Consider the following 12,388-nt stretch of genomic DNA (forward strand, 5'->3'; position numbering starts at 1 on the left):
TAGGGTGGCAGGGAGACAGCTGACTCGGCAGGCAGTCTGGTAACCTCTCTGACCAGAACAGCAGAGGCCAGCCAACAACCTTGGTGACAGACTCCACTGCCAAGTGAACGCTGACTCCCGATTCTTTTCTCTGGTGAATCAGGGAGTTTTGGATTACTGACAAAAACAGGTGAAGGGCTGTTAGAAGAACAGGAGCAAACCACTTAAAGCTCTAAGTGTGGCAGATGTGCACACATGGAGATCAGCCTCCCAAGAGCGGGGATTACAGGTGTGCTCTTTGTGACACGGGACTGAACAAATTGGAACTAAGCTATAGCCCTAACAAATCCAACAGGCAGCCACCCAGCCTCTGAACCCTGTGAGGCCCCCAGTGTGGGGGTTACAGGTACGTACATCTTATTTGAGCAGCAAGCAGTTTATTGACCGATCCCTTCCACCTGCTTTTAAAGACAGGGTCTGATGTAGCTAAAAGTAGTTTTAACCCCTGATCTTCCTGCCTGTACCTCCCAAGTGCTGGGACTGGCAGGCCACGACTCCCAGGCGGGCACTGGCCAGATGCCACCTCCAACCCCACCCCACCAGTTGAGGAAGTGCCATACTCTCTCCTTTCTAGATGAGGGCACCAATGACGTGTTAAAGACACAGCCCGATCTCTGCTCCCTCAAGAGCCCAGGGCCCCAGGGTGGCAACTCCCCAAGCTGTTCACCATCAGTCTGCCTCATCCTGGGCTGACTCAGTCAGGAAGGAGGGGCAGGAAAAGGCTATAGGGTGGGGCAGAGGAGGAGGTGGAGGGGAAAGGCCTCAGCTCAGGCCACAAGCTGGCTCTCTGAGGGCAGAGGCAGGAGACAGCAGGGTGGAGTGAACAAGTCTTTATTAAAGGCACACACAGTTACTGGGAGGAGGCCATGATGCTGGACACACCTGTTGAGAAGGAGAAACCCAGGTCAATTTGGGAAGAGGAGGAGCCACCTCCCAGGGAGACTATGGCCTTCAGGAAGTTTGGTGCTGTAGTTTAGTGGCTCTTAATAGTCTGTGCCTCAGTTTCCCCATCTGTATAAAGCATCTATCTTATAGGATTATAGATTACATGAAGTGCTTGAACACACCTGGTACTAAGTATGGTGTGCATTGTTCTGGTTACTTTCACAAGTTACCAGGCAGACAGTTTCACTGGCCTGCAGACAGAACCTTCTATGGAACTCTGAGACAAACATGGTGAGCACTGCCTGTAGCAGTGAGGGTGCCCCGTGTGGAAACGACACAGCTCTCTGCTGCTCAACTTGGCTACTAGCTCCCTGGCGCCCATCACAACAGCCGAAGTTGGGAGAATGGGGAGGGAACCTGCCCTCCTTTCCTCCATTCACGGCATTTCCTCCCCAGACAGAAGAGTGAGGCAGGACACCTAGCTAACTGCCCGAGTCGCTTATTTAAAGACAGCAGTTTGCTAGGTAGCCTAGGCTGGCCTTCTACCTCCTGGGAGCTGAGACTAAAGACTGGAGCCGCACGCCACACCTGCTTTTGTTCTCTCTGGGTCGGTCTGTTTACTCAGTGTGATGGTGACAGCGGTCACTGACATTCATTGAGCTCTGCGCCTGACCCTGGGCTACGTGCCCAACAACATAACCCCCCTTCACGCTGACCCTTCCAGGGGGTAGGCAACATGCCATTTCTATTAGTTCCACGTTACAATGAGCAAACTACCTTATGGTAGGACCAAATGACCATATGTTCATACACGAAGAACCACAGGCTCCGTCATAATTGTTAGCGTCACTTGCCTTTTTAAAATGAGAAACTGAGGCACAGAGAAGTAAGACTAGCCTGGCACAGGTGAAGCAGGGAATGGATACACCCTGCCAGGCCCCTCTACGTCCCAGAAAGAGCTAGAGACAGGGAAGGCCACCCAGCACCCATCACTGGTTCTCCCTGGATGCAGATGCAGGCCAGGAAGGAAGGTTCCACCCCGTGCTCTGCACACCCCAGCCTGCTTTGAGGAGAGTACTGCAGCTCCCAGTCCAAGGCCCCAGGCCACTCACTGTCAAAGTCGATCTTCTCCACGATGTTCTTGGGCTTAATGCTCTCTTCCTGGCTGCAGATGAAGATCTGCCCCGACTCGTCGGCGCTCCAGCCGTACTTGCTCATCCATACCTTAAGCTGGTTGTCTAAAGGTGACGTGGGCAGGGTGGAGGTGTTGGTTGCCTGAAGTCTATCTAATCCCAGAGGTTTTGGAGGCAGGGAAGTCAGGGTTTACCAACCTAAGCCCCCTTTGGCCTCTAGGCAACTCCTGCCTTCAGGAGGCTCATTCTGCACTTGGCCACCAGGGGGTGCTACTAGCCCCCACCCTTTTAAAATTCTCCTGGAATTCTGTAGACCAGGCTGACCTCGAACTGGCAGAAATCCACGGCCTCTGCTTCCCAACTGCTGGGATTAAAGGCCTGCGCCACCACCGCCTATCTTATTGTTTCATTTTTGAGAAGTGGTTTCTTGTTGCCCAAGGTGGCTGGGAACTCACCGTGTGGCTGAGGATGACTTAAACTACTAATCCTCCTGCCTCTCTCCCAAGTATTGGGACTATAAAATGTGTGACTCCAGGCCTAGTTTCCCTTAGTGCTCCTTTCTATTTCTTTCTATTTTTTTAAAAGACTTATTTATTGATGTATACAGTGTCCTGCTTGCACACCAGAAGAGGGCACCAGATCTGATTATACATGGCTGTGAGCCATCTATAATGAACTCAGAACATCTAGAAGAGCAGTCAGTGCCCTTAACGGCTGAGCCATCTCTCCAGCCAATTGTATTTATGTGTGCAAGTGTGAATGGACACAGGGTTAGAGAAAACATTGAATTTCTTGGTGCTTGTGAACCACCCACCATGGGTGCTGGGATCAAACTGTCTTTGAGATTGAGCAGCAACTGCAGGACCCTCTCCAGCTCCCATGCTTCTTTTTGAAAATGATTTTCAAATGGTTTGGAGGGAACTTTGAAGTCACTCCGACCAAGGCCCACCCGTGCCCACTGTCACTCCAGAGCAAAGGCCACTGGAAGTCTCACAAGACTGCAAGGGCAGTTGCCTGAATCATGCCACTCTGCTTCCACAGCACACATGACAGAGTGACCACCTTAAGACACTGGGGCCCCTGCCAAATGCTGTCCCTCTAAAGTGGCCTCACTACCCTTGGCAGCACCAGTTACTACAAGATGCAAACATCTTGTCCATTTTGCTCCATCTAAGAAAAAGATCTGAGCTTTTGTAGTCACAACCATGGTCAGCATCAGGACCATTGTCTTGACACAGCTGACATTCAAATATCCTACCCTAAGGCCCATGCTCGTCTGCAATTTGACAATCCTTTTGCCCCATTTTCCTATCACTGGGATTACAGGTGGACACACCTGGTGGGGGCAGCACCTCGTTTTTGAGCGAGGGTCTCACTATATGGCTCTAGCTGGTCTTCAACTCAGAGATTTAGAGGGACATCCTATACCAAACCCTTAGCCCCTCTCTGGACCAAGTAATGCCCTAGAAATGGCGTGATGGAGTCCCCTGAGCTGGCTGAGCTCCCATGCCCCAACCACCTGCACCTTTGCAGACTGACACAAACACCACCAGGCCTCACCAGTCAGATCTCCAAGCATCTCAGCAAGCAGCCAGCGGTCGATGTGCTGGTACGTGATGCCCACCACATGGCAGATAACTGTGGAAGACAAAGACTGTGAGAGGCTGTTGGAACACAGGCTAAGAATGGAGCTGTGCGGAATTCTGAGTGCTTATGAGAAAACTCCAGGAAAATTGGATCGTGACCTTCGTTTCTGTTCCTTCTAAACATGGGATGTTCTTGGAATGTGCTTTTATGCCGAGTACATAGGAGGGGGTTTGTTTCAGATGACACATACCTGCTTACATTTATTATTCAAAAAAATGTTTCCCAAGCCAGAAGTGGTGACAAGGGCCTTTAACTCAGAAGGCAGAGGCAGGTGAGCTGAGTTTGGGGCCAGCCTGGCCTAGAGAACTAGTTCCAGAATAGTCAAGGTTACAGAGGAAACCATGCCTCAAAACAATCAACAATAAAGCAAAAAACAAAAAAATGTTTCCCAACGGCTTGAACTCCTGTGAACTTTGCTCATATGATTCTTCTTAACCTTCAAAATATAAACTGTCGGATACTCTTAATAAAGCTGGCTGCTGCAAGAGGCTTCAGCCTGCCTCATGCACTGGCACCATTCTCCCAGGTCCCACTGACTCTGGAACAGTGAAGAGAGACCATTTCTTAGGACCTTGCTGACCAAGTCCCTCAGGAACCCAAACTCAGGAAGACTCACATTTTCGGACAGAGTCTTCAAAGCCAGTTATGCCTTCCAAGAGGTCCATGTTCTCGTCCAGGGCTTGCTGCAAAAGAAATGACGCCCACAGTATTAACGCCAGCAGTGCTATCTGCATTCATCAGCCAGAGTGCTGATGTTCTGGAGGCTGGGGCAGGAGGACCTCAAGTTCCAGGCCAGTCTAGGTTAACTGTCTAAAAATTCAACAAATAAGCAAATCTATTGCTGGGTATAGTGGCAATGTCTGCAATCCTGGCAAGGAGATAGAAGCAGGAGGATCAGGAGGTCAAAGCCAATCTCAGCTCCATAGCACGTTAGACAAGCCTGGGTACAGAATACCCTATTTTCCCTCCTAACCCCCAAAGAAAGGGTTTCTCTGTGTAACCCTGGCTGCTCTGGAATTGTCTCTGTAGCCAAGGCTGGCCTCAAACTCAGAGGTCCACCTGCCTAAGCCTCCTAAGTGCTGGGATTAAAGGCGTGCACCAATGTGCACTGCTGGGACATCCAAAAACCAAATCACAAGATGTACACACTCAAGCACAGAAGTCTAAGTTATGAGTCCTGGTGAGTCATCTGCATCCTCTCCCCTGCCTCCCCCTCCTTCATCGACAGATGCCGCCTCAGGACTTCCCCTCCTCCTCCAAGTAGCCACACATGGCAACCTCGAGCCTACTGAGGGGCTCTTTCTGGAACTCTCCTCTCTGCTGCCTCAGGTTTCAGCTCCCAGCAACGGAGTGGGCGAAAAGCAGAGCCTACACTTTGTTGGAAGCAGTTACTAAGGAGAGAGGAAACCTAGGAGAGCCACTGTCCTGCTGAATGACCAACAGGGTAGGAAAGGGGCTGGAAGCTGGGCACCTGCAAGGCCAGGTCACTGTGGATCTATTGGGAGTTAAGGGCTGGACAGAAGGCACCACAAACCCCTCAGGGAACTGAACAGTGGCTTCTAATTTAACAGGGCAGAAGGGGATACCGAGCAGGGTGAGCCACTGCCCTTGACTTGACCATTGAACAAGGTCTGGGATGTGAAACTTTCTGTTTTGTGTTATATCTTAATGCTTTGAACCTGCAATTGTCTGATATTTCTATAGCCTTGCCTTGGATGGAGCAGAACAAGGCTTCAATCACTTCTCAGCTGTTCAAGGAAGGGCTGTAGAAACACACATGCTCACTGCCGACCCCAGCAGGCTGGAGGCTCATGAGAACTGTGGGCTTTTATTTTTTTCCCTCCTCTCCCATTTTTTTTTACTATGTAGCAAAAGCTGACCCCAACTCTTTCTCTAAACGGTTATGTCAGAAGGTAGCACTTTATTCTTATCCATGTGTATGTGGGTCTGTCTATGTGAGTATGAGCAACTGTGGGTGGGTGCCCGGTGGCCAGAAGAGGCTGCCCAACAAGGATGCTGGGAACCACATTCTGATCCTTTGCAACAACACCTACCATGTTATTTTTTAAAGACTTATTTATTATGTATATAGTGTTCTGCCTGCATGTGTGCCTGTGGCCAGAGGAGGGCGTTACAGATATCATTACAGATGGTTGTGAGTCACTGTGTGGTTGCTGGGAATTGAACTCAGGATCTTTAGAAGAACAGGCAGTACTCTTAACCTCTGAGCTATCTCTCCAGTACCCCTTTTTCTTTAATTAAAAAAACTTTATATATATTATTTTATGTGTATGGGTATTTTGCCTGCATGCATATCTATGCACCATGTGCATGGCCAGAAGAGCATGCAGGAACCCCTGGAGCTGGAGTTACAGATAGCTATGAGGAAGAGCTTAACTGCTGAGCCATCTCTCCAGTCCCTGGCCTGGAACTCTATTCTCAGCCTCCTAAGAACTGTAATTCACATCTGGTGGTGGTGCACACCTTTAATCCCAGCATTCGGGAGGCAGAGGCAGGTGGATCTCTGTGAGTTCGAGGACAGCCTGGTCTACAAGAGCTAGTTCCAGGACAGGCTCCAAAACTACACTATCTCAAAAAGAAAAAAAAAAAAAAAAGAAAAGAAAAAGGCACTTCAGGCAAGGGCCACCCGCCTGGCTTAGCATTCCCTGGGCAGCTGCCCGTGTGAAGGCTGGACAGACAGAGTGCTCAGAGCAGATGAGCAGAGAGCTTGTTTCCACCTGACAGCACAGGACAAGGAGACAGGGTCAGGGTCAGACCGAGCCACATGGGCGCAAGGGCTTATCTGCCAGTCCTGGCTCTATGTGAAGATGGGGAGAGGACAGAGCCTGGGACTAAGCAGGCACCACTGCTTTTGCATGTTTTGCATGACAAGTTCTCACGTAGCTCAGGCTGGCCTCAAAGTCTCCGTGCAGCCGAGGATGACTCTACTGCCCCCACCTTCTAGAATTGCAGGCGTGCTCTAACATGCCTGGTTTTATGAAGAACTGGGTGGGGATGGCACCCAGGGCTTCCACATGCGAGGCAAGTACTCCAGCACCCAAAGGACATTACCCAGAAGGCTTGAAAGTGGCACGTCTCCAGCAGGTCCCCAAGGTACAAGATCTGTCGGATGGGCCGTTCTTCTTGCTGGCGTCAGGACGCATTAAGGATCAATGCAGAAACCTGTGGAGGCTACGGTGTGGATCTAGCCCACCCCTCTTCACTCATCTTCTCCTAGCTGCCATTTTTTTTAAAACAGAAAAAGAGGGGGCTGGAGAGATGGCTCAGTGGTTAAGAGCATTGCCTGCTCTTCCAAAGGTCCTGAGTTCAATTCCCGGCAACCACATGGTGGCTCACAACCATCTGTAAAGAGGTCTGGTGCCCTCTTCTGGCCTGCAGACATGCACACAGACAGAATATTGTATACATAATAAATAAATAAATATTTAAAACAGAAAAAGAACTGGGAATTAGGATAGGGATGTGCTTCAATGCTTGTGTACTTGCCTCACTTGTGAGGGTTTGGGTTCCATCCTCAACATCACAAAATACCCACCACCTGAGAGACAGAAGCAGTAGCAGATCTCTGGGAGTTCAAGCACAGCCTGGTCTACACAGCAAGTTCTAGGCCAGCTAGGGTCATACAATCAAGACCCTCAAAATAAATACATGAATAAAAGTAGATAAAAAATTCTGAACGAGCAAGATGGTCTAGCAGGTGCCAGTTGGTGGTGGCACACGCCTTTAATCCCACCACTCAGGAGGCAGAGCCAGGCAACTCTTAGTTCGAGGCCAGCCTGGTCTACACAGCGAGTTCCAGGACAGCCAAGACTGCTACACAGAGAAACCCTGTCTCAAAAAAGCAAACAAACAGGGGGCTGGAGAGATGGCTCAGCGGTTAAGAGCATTGCGTGCTCTTCTAAAGGAGCCAAGTTCGATTCCCAGCAACCACATGGTGGCTCACAACCATCTGTAATGGGGTCTGGTGTCCTCTTCTAGCCTGCATACATATATGTAAACAGAATATTGTATCCATAATAAATAAATATTAAAAAAAAGCAAACAAACAAAAAGAGATGGTCCAGCAGGTAAAAATGATGGGTACAAGTCTAACGAACCAAATCCCCAGAACCCACAGCGGCCTACTCTTTAATTGTCCTTCGAATCCACATACACTCGGAGACACATGAGTGCCATACAGCATCACCCAAATTCTTGGAGCCCACGGTAGAAGGGAGAACTGACTATTCCAAGTTGTCCTCAGACCCGCATTATGTGAGACACACGAGTACCACCAGCACCTGAGGCCGACCCAGCGTCAAGCCGAGTCCAGAGCAGGCACCGGTTGTTGGGAGGTATGCCCAGATCCCTCCACCTACCCCGCTTCCCAGCCGCTGGAAGGAAGGATACATGTGCCTGGTCGATCATACATTTACACAGGGTGAAGTCGGTGTGGGGCAGGTTGGTGAGGGCTTTCAGCAGAATCTGGGCAGTTACCGTGGTCTGAAAGAAGGCCGGGTTGAACTGGTACCTGAGAAGAACAAGAGACATAACAATGGCGGCATCTGGCAAAGCTAGCTCTAGTGGCATGTGCCTGCAATCCCAGGACCCAGGCAGATCACAACTTTGAAGCCAATCTGGGCTTATTTATACAAATGGATAAAATGATAGCCATGATAGACAGGCAGGGAGCTGCTGTTCCTTTTTTTTAATTGATATTTATTGAGCTGTACATTTTTCTCTGCTTCCCTCCCCACTTCAATCCTCCCCCAAGGTCCCCATGCTCCCAATTTACTCAGGAGATTTTGTCTTTTTCTACTTTCTACTTCCCATGTAGATTAGATCTATGTAAGTCTTTCTTAGTGTCCGCATTGTTCTCTAAGCTCTCTGGGATTGTGGTTTGTAAGCTGGCTTTCTTTGCTTTGTGTTTAAAAACCACCTATGAGTGAGTACATGTGATAATTGTCTTTCTGTGTCTGGGTTACCTCACTCAAAATGTTTTCTAGCTCCATCCATTTTCCTGCAAAATTTCAAGCTGTCGTTATTTTTTTCTACTGTGTAGTACTCCATTGTGTAAATGTACCACATTTTTCTTATCCATTCTTCGATCAAGGGGCATTTAGGTTGTTTCCAGGTTTTGGCTATGACAAACAAAGCTGCTATGAACATAGTTGAGCACATGTCCTCGTGGCACGATTGAGCATCCTTTGGATATATACCCAAAAGTGGTATTGCTGGGTCTTGAGGAAGGTTGTTTCCTAATGTTCTGAGAAATCGCCAGGGAACTGCTGTTCTAGTCTGGAGTTTGGAAGCTTGGAATGTGTGGGCTCCAACACCAACTGTATCTTCTATGTAAACTTAACTTCCCTGCTCTGGACAGGAGAACAGTTAATCTTCACAGCCACCAAAAAGGGTAGACACTGTCACATAACTCACAAAGGAATAAGGCTACACCAGGACACCTACATTCAGACTTTCCCACAGGACACACAACCTGTAATACAGACTAACACAGAGTGAGCACTCAAGGAGCAGCCGGCACCGCCAGCAAACATCTCCACTGCACAGCTGCAAAAGCTAAGGCACATCAACCAGGGCATTCCGTTGGCAGAGGCAGGGGGACCTCTGAGTTCAAGGCCAACCTGGTCTACACAGCAAGTCCAGAGCCAACAACTGCACAGTGAGAGACCTTGACCCAAAACCCAAGATACCAAAATAAACTAAGTCATACAGGGGGTAGTGAGCCAGGAAAGCACCGGAGGGCAGCGCATGCCTGTATCCATTGTACTTGTTAGCCTGAGGGGAGACCCCAGGAGTTTAAGGCCAACCTGAGCTACATGGTAAAACGCTGGGTGGGTCTAGGGGAAGCTGAGCCAGAGTTCTTAATCCCTGCACTTGGGAGAGTGAGTTCAAGGTCATCTTGATAGCAAGTTTAAGGCCAGTGGGAGCTATAGGACCCTGCCTAAAAATATAAAAACCAAACTAGAAAAGGGGGCAGAGAGATGGCTTAGTCAGTAAAAACACTTATTGTGTAAACTCCTCGATGACACAAGTTCAATCTCCTGAACTCATAAAGACGGGCTGTAGTGGGTATATTTGTAATCCCAGAACTCCAAGTATGGAGTCCAGAGGTCAGGTAGCCTTCAAAGGCAGAAACTCCAGAAGGTGGAAAGTGACAGGCAAGATAGCACACGTCTTTAATCCCAGCACTCAGGAGGCAGAGGCAGGCAGACCTCTGTGAGTTCGAGGTCAGCCTGCTCTACAGAGGGAGTTCCAGGACAGCCAGGGATATGTACAGACCCTGTCCCCAAAACCAAACAAACAAAAAAGATGGAAAGCAAGAACTGACTGCTCCAAGTTGTCCTCGGACCTCCACACTTGCTGCATTCACACACGTAAGAAAAAGGAATGAAAAAAAAAACACTTAAGCCAGGGAGGCATAGAAACTTGTCTGCAATTCCAGCCTCTGAAGGTGAAAACAGCAGATTCCAGGAGCAAGCTGGTTAGCGAAGAGGAGCTGGTTCAGTGATGCGGGGTTCACTAGGACACTGACTCAAGATAAGGCAGAAGAGCGACTGAAGATGACTCCTAACATCAACTTTGGGGTGTCACATGCATGTGCACACATTCTTCCCACAAACATGCACAAGAACACGCACGCGCACACACACACATAAAAATGGGAGAAGACAAAGGACTCTAACCCAGTGCTGACAGGAAGATGCTAGAAGAGAGCTTGAGTTGCGTGATTACAGCCAAGCTCATAGCAAACAGCCCGAGCTAAGCTGATTTTGATGTAAATACCCGAGGCCAGGCCCGTAGAGCTCCACAGTGGTTACCTAAGGTGGGGGTCTGATAGGGCAGAGCATGTGGCAGAGGGCCAGCAAGGCACCAGCAACATGGTTGTTCGTTTACAGTATTTTGTCAAGCAATAGAACTGTTTAAAAGATGAGCTTGTATATTTTGTAGTTAATTAAAAACAAAAAGAACAACAACAACAAAAAAACCCTGCCCTGACTTGCTTAGCTTCCTAGCTTACACACCAAAGAGCAGCCACATCCTGCAGCTTGCCCCTGGCGCGTAGGCACCCAGTTCCCTACCCAGAGTGGCATCCTGCTGCTGGCATGATGGTGGGAAGAGGACAGACACTCACAATTTCAGGACAGCCAGGTTGGCCTCCAGATCATAGGCATTCTCCTTGGCCTGTGTCTCCACATACCGTTCCAGGGTCGCCAAGTTCTCAGGGTTGTACCTGGAAGGGAATCATGATGGTTGAGTGGCCTGGCTTGGCACCGCATGCCTTTCATGGGGGGGGGGGGGGGACGACGACAGATACGACAGACGGGGACAGGCACAACTGCAAGCCTGAGTTAGTCTGAGATGTATGGTGAGAACCTGTCTCAAAAGGAAGCGGGAGACAGCCAGACAGACGGCGATGGGTAAACAGAGGGCTAAGGGGCTACCACTGTAATTCGTTAACGTGAAGGTCACTCTCCCATTCTACAGCGTTAAATGTGGCCCTGGGGTATTCCTCCCTTTATTAGCCTTTTAATAAAGCTACATTCATTCGATTTTACAATAAATAATAAAGTTAGTACCATCCATTAGATCTACCCAGAGAGCTGACCAACTGTGCATTCTCCAGTAGCCCTACTGGAGCCATCCCGGATACCTCCAACCTCAGCCAGTCTCCGCAGCCTGTATATGTGGCTTCCTGAGCATCTACTGGCATCCCCTTCTGACCCAGTTCTATTCTCTCCTGCCTAGGACTACACGTGGCTTGCCCTGGCCTGGCCCTGATCTGTCCTTGTTGTCACTATTGAAAGGTGTTGTCGCCCGGCTGTAACGAGAACCTAAGTCCAGGAAAGCAGGACCCGTGGGTGTCTCCATCACCTCCGGTTCCCACTGGCAGAGTAGATATCAGTGAACCTTATGTTTGATGGTTGACAAGAGCGAAGAAGTGAGAGACTAAGAGACTAAATGACGCTGAGAGTCTTGGGCGACGGTAAAAAAGAAAGCCAAGGGACGGAGGGAAACCTGGAGAAACACCACTCTGGATGAGCATAGAGCCCTGGCCTCCCCTGGCTGGCTCCCCGTCTTCTCCACCCCGCTTGGCCAGAGAGCGCCCTCCAGCCGAGCTCAGACCTGTCGATACCCTTGAGCAACTTGCCCACGTTCGCTCTCATCTGCTCAAACATAGCCATGATCACTGTCGCCTTCCGCAGCCACAGCCGGAGTCGAACACCAGGCCCAGAGCACGGTACTCGAGGGCCGGAAGAAAAAACGTGCAGGAAGCGGAAACTACGTCATCCCCACGCTCGAGCTCCTACAGGAAAGGCGAAGGGAAAGGAACTTCCGGCAGCCGCCCCAGCTTTCCGGCTACCACGTGACTTCTTCCCAGCAGTCGTCATTTTTTTGCGTGCGCATTGGTCTCACTTGAATGGAACCAACAGCGTGAGAAAAGGTTTAGTCTGCCTTATTACGCAGGCGTCGGGAGGCGGAGCTAAGCTTTTCCCGGGCCGCTGCAAACCTTGTGCAGAAGCTCCGGACGCGCATGCGCCAGAGGTAGACACGAAAGACGCCGGAGTTCTCTGGTCGCACGCGTAATAACCGCGCGAAGGCTGAAGTGGTTTTCTCTTTGCGTTCATTCGGGTGCGAGGTGCTCTCTGAAGCCCTTCTTGCCC

General features: G+C 49.8%; 1 protein-coding gene across 1 annotated transcript; it reads right to left on the bottom strand.

The window, feature by feature from the left end:
* Positions 1–854: 854 nt before the first annotated feature.
* Eif3k (eukaryotic translation initiation factor 3 subunit K) lies at positions 855–12,010 on the bottom strand. The gene is made up of 8 exons (XM_041654316.1): positions 11,850–12,010; positions 10,858–10,956; positions 8,115–8,235; positions 6,777–6,851; positions 4,321–4,387; positions 3,618–3,695; positions 2,037–2,162; positions 855–921 (listed from the first exon to the last, which is right to left on the bottom strand). The coding sequence occupies exons 1-8, from the start codon at positions 11,906–11,908 to the stop codon at positions 890–892; spliced, it is 657 nt and encodes a 218-aa protein (XP_041510250.1). The 5' UTR covers positions 11,909–12,010; the 3' UTR covers positions 855–889.
* Between the last annotated feature and the right edge of the window lie 378 nt (positions 12,011–12,388).

This window comes from Microtus oregoni, unplaced genomic scaffold (assembly GCF_018167655.1).
Source record: "Microtus oregoni isolate MIOR12 unplaced genomic scaffold, Mior012 000006F_ref0000085, whole genome shotgun sequence".
Classification (NCBI taxonomy): domain Eukaryota; kingdom Metazoa; phylum Chordata; class Mammalia; order Rodentia; family Cricetidae; genus Microtus; species Microtus oregoni.

What these genes read in the sequence shown, in the direction of transcription:
- Eif3k (XM_041654316.1), bottom strand. Translation starts at nt 11,908, where the DNA reads ATGGCTATGTTTGAGCAGATGAGAGCGAACGTGGGCAAGTTGCTCAAG. An exon ending in AACCTGGCTGTCCTGAAATT is followed by an intron (nt 8,236 to 10,857) that starts GTGAGTGTCTGT and finishes TGTTCTTCTCAG; the next exon opens with GTACCAGTTCAACCCGGCCT. An exon ending in GGAGAAGATCGACTTTGACA is followed by an intron (nt 922 to 2,036) that starts GTGAGTGGCCTG and finishes CCTTCTCAACAG; the next exon opens with GTGTGTCCAGCATCATGGCC.